Source organism: Alnus glutinosa, chromosome 1 (assembly GCF_958979055.1).
Source record: "Alnus glutinosa chromosome 1, dhAlnGlut1.1, whole genome shotgun sequence".
NCBI classification, from domain to species: Eukaryota; Viridiplantae; Streptophyta; class Magnoliopsida; order Fagales; family Betulaceae; genus Alnus; species Alnus glutinosa.
The window spans coordinates 43,963,352-43,971,439 of record NC_084886.1 but is presented as its reverse complement, the minus strand read 5'-3'; the positions used below and the strand labels follow the sequence as shown (position 1 = coordinate 43,971,439).

General features: G+C 34.8%; 1 protein-coding gene across 2 annotated transcripts; it reads right to left on the bottom strand.

Moving 5' to 3' along the window:
• Positions 1–201: 201 nt before the first annotated feature.
• On the bottom strand, positions 202–5,095 carry LOC133851289 (pto-interacting protein 1). 2 transcript variants are annotated; one of them, XM_062287629.1, is made up of 8 exons: positions 4,845–5,095; positions 3,457–3,549; positions 2,764–3,014; positions 2,550–2,676; positions 1,801–2,074; positions 1,317–1,449; positions 1,078–1,164; positions 202–793 (listed from the first exon to the last, which is right to left on the bottom strand). In XM_062287629.1, the coding sequence occupies exons 2-8, from the start codon at positions 3,536–3,538 to the stop codon at positions 662–664; spliced, it is 1,086 nt and encodes a 361-aa protein (XP_062143613.1). In that variant the 5' UTR covers positions 3,539–3,549; positions 4,845–5,095; the 3' UTR covers positions 202–661. The 2 variants fall into 2 exon arrangements, with proteins under 2 accessions (XP_062143613.1, XP_062143622.1); XM_062287638.1 differs by having other exon boundaries at positions 3,457–3,551; positions 4,848–5,095.
• Between the last annotated feature and the right edge of the window lie 2,993 nt (positions 5,096–8,088).

The following is an 8,088-nucleotide window of genomic DNA, read 5'->3' as shown; positions in this document are numbered from 1 at the left end:
AAACTCTCTAGCCACTAAAAGAATCAAATCAGTAGACTGATTATGTAAATTACAAACAAAATTCTGGTAAGCTTTAATGACTAAAAGGTTCCACATAAAGTTAATATGATATAAAACACACTGTCTACAAAACAAATTTGAACAATATGCTGGAACAGGACAATTACTGTTCAATGGTTTTTGGGGAATTTTAGGATGAAATTGGAAGAAAATTAACTGAAATATATTGATAAATCTGATAGAACAGAACCAGGCCAATTCGAGGAAGCCACCCTCCAAAACAAACACAATTCAGTAGTCTTCAAGATACCTAATAAAAACACCCCGAGGCTTTATATAGAGCCCCTTGCAAAACGCAACCCCCAGGACATAAAACGACATATACTATCAAGACATAAAACAACACTAGCTTAAGACTAAAACGCATAACCCTAGGCTAGCCAAAACACACCGTTTTGCTAAGCCCTTCTAGAAGCCAGCTGGATTGCACCACCCATTCGACCACTTCAGCAGCTGCCACGTAACTGACCTTCAGCGAACTCCAGAACATCCCCTTCTCTCTCTTTCTCTCCCAAAATCGCACCTTTGCCGCTTGCTCCTCCTCCTTGGAATCACCGTGTGACATATGCCATGCAAGGAAGATTGAGGTGTCAGAAGGAATTCACGAGTGCCGTGTTCCGCGTGGGGCAGCGGGCCGAGTATTCAATAGAGGCTGTAGAGCTGTAACTACAATGCTCATATTCGGCCGAAAATCAGCTTCATATTGCACACACAAAGCGGCAACAGCAGCCATCTGTTTCCAGCATGTACCAATAAAAATGTGACCATCAAAGGATGTGAAGTATACAATCAGCTACAAGTTGTCATCTTGAAGGCAAAATTCTTTAGAGAGTGGCTCATCATACTTTATTATTTAGTCTAAAACTGATTAAAGGAGATATAGGTTACAATATACTGGTCATTTAAAATTCAAGAAATTCAAAGGACTTGAGAAAATAAAGAGTGCTGCTGAAATGGAGTGATCAAACACGGCAAACAATAATTCATTTTGTAATTCCAGAATATAGACTTGATTACCTTTGCAACTGCCTTCGGAGGGTATTCTCCATTGAGTCTGGCATCAACACATTGCTTTACCTTATCTTCACTGAGTTTTGGTGTTGCCTAATTGAATCCAGAATTGAAAACGAGTCAGGTTGAATAGAACTTTCAGGTCTATAACCTAGCAAAACTCTCTTTCTCTGTGTGTCCCTCTCTCTTTTTTTTTTAAAAAAAAAGGACAAAAATAAGTAACTAGCAGAACCAAGATTTAGTACCCATGTCACAAGGCTCTGCTGTCCACGCGGCAGTGTATGATCAACAGGTTTACGACCAGTCAAGAGTTCCAGAAGGACAACACCAAAGCTGTATACATCACTCTTTGAACTCAGCTGTCCAGTCATTGCATATCTGCCATCCGAATTCAGAAAACTTAGGCCTTATGGAAGGTTTCTACTTCAAAGTGGCAATTAGAAAGTGACATGCCCAACCAAATTATTAGTAGTAGAGCAGGTAAACCACAATGACAGTTTATTACTTAGATGGATAATGACTTCATACAGACTTGTGACTACATCCCCCTCGTCAACCCTTCCAGCATTTTCGTTTTCCTTTTTCCAGTAGCTTCATTGTGATAAATTAACATATTCTTTTCTTCTTGTCATATAAGACGAAAACTGAAAGTGGATTTGTGTTTTTTCATTTACTCAGAACTCAAAAAAGATGAGAAACACCTATCACTAACATCCAATAAAAACTTACTCTGGAGCATGATAACCAAAGGTACCAAGTACGCGAGTGGAATGGAGACGTGCTGCCATATCAGGGGCTTGATTTGACAAATCAAAATCAGAAATCTTTGCAACATCATCATCAAAAAGCAGTATATTGCTGGACTTGATATCACGATGGATGATATGAGGTTTTGCCTTTTCATGTAGATATTCGAGTCCTCTTGCCGCCCCAACAGCAATTTTAACTCTCTGTGCCCATGACAGAACTGTGCCAGGTTGTGCTCCTCTGACAGCTTTTCGTCCTGTATCCACAAATTGAAGAACACTATTTACTTCAGCAATGTTGTGAAAGGTATCTTGTTACTTGCTAAAAGACATGCACCCTAAAGATTTGTCTATGACACTTGGTGAGTTGCTTCCCGCCAATATAAGCCAACACTCCTTGAGTGGATTTTACAACATGGGCAAATCAGTTGTCTGAGTCTATTCAAATTATACCATCTCTCATATTAGTCCCCATAGAACAAGGGTTCACTAACTATCATGAAAAACAGAACTAAAAGTTCTGCAGCCATTAAAACAAAAAACTCCAAATATATATTTATACGTACAAAGATTGTCATGTATAGCCACTATCACTCAGCTAGAAGCACTGAACTTTATTTCTATAATCATTTTGGGAATTTAGAGTTAGTGAAGGACTCAAAATGTCATCAATCAATAATGGAATGGTGGTTACACATTCTGTCAAAACACAAGAATAATATGTTTCCTTACCATGGAGTACATCATGAAGAGACCCATTAGGAGCAAACTTGTACACAAGGACACGGAGAGAACCATCAACACAATAACCAATAAGCTCCACAACATATTCATGTTTTAATCTTGATACCATGGAGACCTGTGAAGTTTTGTGTCAACTTTCTTTGCAAACATAGTCACAAATGAGCGATGTGTACTGTTATCAAACGCAATGAACTCTGCGTACCTGTGCAAGAAATTCTAGGTCAGGTTGTTTACTGGAGTCTAACTTTTTGATGGCTGCATCTTGCCCACTTGTCAGGACACCGTGATATACTCTTCCATATGAGCCCTCACCAATTAACGCCTTTGTACCAAAATTATCTGTAATATCCTTCAATTCATCAATTGGAATGGCAGGGATAGCAATGGGTTGGATAGTTTCAGCCTGTGTATCTTTTGGTGCAGCATCTCTGGCAGAATAACCTCCAGGATAGCCTGCATGATTCATGTCTGCTTAGTTTCATAGCAATAAAACAAGGATCCATAAAAGGCAGATTATGAATCAAATCATTAGGAACGAGCATGATAATATGCTGATACATGTCAGTTCATAGCCATAATTACACAACATATAGAACCAAATCCAACAAAAAAAAAGGGGCTAAATTGTAAAGAAAAGGATACAGTACCAAAAAAGAAAAACACAAAGCAATCATGGAAAATGTGAAACTAACAACTAACAAGTTGCTCTAGCTGATATTAAGGCAGAAGTCAACAAACATCAACTAAAAGCTTGGATAGTAATGAATCATGTAAATTTATTTTTCCATCCTACTATTTTTTTGAAAAAGAAAATCTCAACCAATGTGAGTGAAAGAGTAGCTTGGTCCAACATTGAAAAAAAAAAATTAAGAGTGGATTGGGAATACAGAATCACCTGCTGAATTATTTGCCATGAACGGTCCAGTATCAGCAGCTCTGTGGATATCATTATCTCCACAACAACCGAAGCAGCTCATTGTCCTTTTTCCTGAAGGAAGATCTCAGGTTTAATTTTTTGATCACCCAAAGTAAAGTAAGACGAAACTTGAGTAAGCAAACCAGGCAAATTTAAGCATTTCAAAAGCATCGGTCCTCGAAAAGGCCAATGAAACTTTATCAGTTTTAGAATGATTTACTTTTAATGAAATAAAAGAAAACACTCAATTAAGAGTGTGCCATACCCTAGGCTCCCAAAAAAAAAAAAAAAAGCAGAAACAGAAAAAGAGGCTAGACTGTAAATCATGACGAACTTTTGGTCTGATTTAAATTTGACGGTAAAAGCAAAAGGACCACACCTTTTCTAATATCTTTCTAACACCCCTATATAACTTCTTTATAAAAATGCAGGACTCCTGGAGGAGACTATGTAGTTGTGGCAAGGAAGCGACACATAATATTGATTAGAAAAGCGGTCTTGCAATCAACCTTATATACTTGCCCAGTCATCCACATTTAGCCTCAACAGCACAAAAATTCTAAGCTTCCGATGTCACATGACATTAGCCCTCTAACAAAATGATACATACATGGGTAGCAATAATCACCTAGGCTTCCTATTTTGTTATACCTGCCATTTGCCGTTGCCAACAATTTTAGCAGCAAGGAAATTTATGATATGCCGTATTGATATGCCAGATATCTCACATATACTTACAAAATGAGTTTCTTGAGCCGTACAAGGCTTGTTTTGAACAATAAAAACTGGTTGTTCCTAGTTTCTGAAAAATCTGTCTTGGCGTCCAAAACCATCCAAAATTACAAGGCAAAGTTGAGGCATTATATGCCATAATTGGCCATTAATAGCATAAGAAAAGTACCATAGAGTCATCATGATCAATCAAACCCCGTATCTAACAAAACCACTTAATCAAGCATCTGCCACATGAACCCAATTCAAAAAGTAAAAGCAACTTCACAAACAAGCAAACGCTAATAGAACTCACATCTACATATTGTTCCCACAGAAAAAGTATCACATTATACTTTTTCTTAAGAGTTAAGAAAATTAACACTTTCAATTTCTAGAATTTTACGAACCTCGTACAGATTTCATTTGCTATAAAAGCCATTCAAGTATTTCAATCTCTCTGTTTAATCTACAATGAAAAGATGGTAACGACCAAAAAACAAAAAACAAAAACAAAATATAAACCGATGAAATACAGTTCTATAACAACAAAATAAGCAAAACCCAGAACTTAAAAATGATCAGAACTAAAAAGTAAAGGGCTTTCAGGCAAATTAAAGACGGACCAAAATCTTTATGAGCAAGAAAAGAGTCACCTTTTAGGGTAAACAGATGATGCTTGCAAGTGGTGTTCTCACTAAAAGCCTTTTAAAAGTGTTACTCTTTTCTCAAGCTCGTAGTATGAAAGAGGTGTGATCCGAAGCCGGTGAAGATGCAAAGGCGGAGTGAGGCAGAAAAAAATTGCATGGGACGTTGCAGCTTGAAAATCTTTTGGTCTTCGTCTCCTTTGACTTGTGTTAAGATAGACATTGCAAGTGAGCGGTTTTGTTTTATGGAAAAGGCGGTTTGGCTGCCCCGCTCTTTGCGCTTCTGTCAACTTGTCAACCATTCCTCGGAAGCGCCCTTACTGTACTGTACCGTATTTACCACTGTCCTTTATATATATATATATATATATATATATATATAATAACGATGGAATACCATCAAAAATACAACTTCTCACCATCTTACTTATATAAGGTGGTTTTCACTACTTTTTCTAAAATAAATTAAGGTAGGGGACTATTTTGCCATATAGGGAAAGCGATAAAAAATTGTATTTTTAAGTGGTATTCAAACCTTACTCATATATATATATATATATATATATGCAAAACTATGTTGAATGGTCTTCGGTCATGATATGTGGGGCATATTAACAGGAAATCCAACAAAACAGCTTGCTTACTGGATAATACAAGTAGTTCTTTGCCAATCCTTGGATCAAGCTCGTAAGGAGGGGTGTCCTATATTTATTCAATATATATAAATATTTTGAAATCATTCACGCATTTCATTCATTAACGATAACAAATTTGACCACAACGTTCAGTAGTTACAATATCATTAACACGTGAGGTCATCTTCTATGTGATTTACTTCTTCTTCTGCAGAGAGTACAAGTTTTTACAAGTATATGAGTAGTTCCATTCGCCTCTCGCCTTACATGGGACACTCCCATTGTTGAAAAGACTTTAGCACAATGCGAACATCGTTAATTAACTGGCCATAGCTACACTAGTTTTTACCATCCTGTCTTATTATATTTGCCGAGTAAGACTTCTTGATTTAAATTAAAGTCTTAAAGTTTTGCTTTAAAAATAAAAAATAGTTATTATAATTATTTTATCGATGAGTAATGCTGTATATCATATCATTATTTTACAATTTTTTCTTACTATGCTAATATCGCACTACAAAACCACCATTTAATCGGCTCTTATATATATAAAATGGCAGATCGACACCGACGCATAAACATAATATAATAGTCATGAAATATTGGTGTAGTCTATACATTACTATGTGAATTATAAATTGCCACATTACTTTATAATAAAAATTATAATAGGTAACTTTCGTATTGAAGTTCATATGAAAAGAGCATTCATTGTGACAGGAGTGCCAAGTGGGATAAATCAACATGCCAGCCAATTCCAGCTCAATCAAGTATTTTAAGTTCATTTGATTATACCTAACTTATCTTTAAAGCTTTTTCCTTTTCAGGGTGTCATTTTGGGGATGGGAAAAGCAATTATCTGTTGAAATTGTTAATAAATAATAATGTACTAGACAATTAAGAGTTCATGTGAGATGCTTTTCAAATAAATTTTGGAGTGCTTGACTTATTCAAGCAGCCGGATGACAAGATTTGGTAAGAAAGCACCCACATGCTTGTACTTTATTTATTTATTTTTTAATTTTATTTTAAGAAATTATAAATTCTCAAATTACATAATTTATGTTATTTCTAGACATCAAAATGCTTGAAAAATGTTACGTATTAAAAATGAGAAATGTTACAGTTGAAAATTGAGTATATTTTCATAAGATTCTTGCTTTTTATGTTGTAATTTTTTGAAGAAGAAGCGTTTCTTCAAAAAGTGAAGAATAAGCGTTTTGGAAGGAAAATTATTTATAGTTTGTCTCGATAATATGACATATTTTTAATATATAACATTTTTCAAGCATTTCGATGCCTAAAAATAGCCAAAATTTCGCAATTTAAAAAGTATACAATTTCATTAGAAATATCCTGATATTGTTGCTACCCCACGTCCAATATTCCAACGTCCGTTATTTGAATAGTAATTTCATAGTGTAGTGCTTAAGTTAGACTAAATATATGGGCATATAATCTTTTTGCACATGGCCTGCCTTTTGGGTAGGAGTGTAAACGAGTTGAGCTACTCGTGAGCTTACTCGAGATCGGCTCGAATAAACTCGACTCGTGCTCGAATCGATTATTAAATGAGCTACTCGTGAACACGAAAATCAAACTCGATTATTAAACGATGCAAACTCGTATAAACTCGACTCGACTCGACTAAAGCTCGTGAACCCGCTCGTATAAGGATCGACTCGTTTATTAAAGCTCGACTCGTGTATATATATATATATATATAAAACTAGTTTTATAATATAGTATATTAATAAATAATATACTATATGTAAGCATAAAGTAATAAATAACAATAGTTATTAGTTAGTATATATTAATTGGTTATAGGTATATAAAATAATAAAAGTGAATAATATCAATAATTAATTATTAGTCATATGATATAATGACAATTTGTATACTTAATCATATTATTCATGTTATATAATAAGATTATATGACTATATGATCATATAATAATATAACATTGTGTCATATGACATGTAAATATAAAATATGCAATCACTTTATTATATGTTATGAGTTTATCATTAAATACTTAATAATCATTACATCACGTGATCTAAGATCTAAGATTTAAGATCATACGAGTTGTTAAATCATGTTAATACATTAAATATGCTATCATATGATAATACTTAGATCGTATGATCATATAATATTAGTATTATTAGTAGGTAGTTATGAATTATGATTTATGACTCATAAATTCATAATGATCAATTTAACCATATTTAATTACTTATTATAGATTCATAGATAATTGTAATTCAAATTCTAGACTCATTGGCAATTGCCTTATTGTTTGCTTTTATTGCAAAATTCTAATACGTGCAAGTGCACATTATTTTGAAAATTTGTGGTTTAATTTTTAATTTTTTTTTTTTGTTGCTAAAGTCAATAATTTAAATTATGATACGAGCCGAGCTCGAGCCGAGTACTCGAGCTCGGGATCGACCAAAATGGCCGAGCTCGAGCTCGAGCTCGGACAATAGTTTTTGTTACGCGAGCCGAGCTCGCACAAAATTTTTCAGCTCGTGTCGAGCTCGAGCTCGAGCTTTACTGTTTGTTAAACGAGACGAGCCCGAACAGGCAATACCCGCTCAGGATCGGCT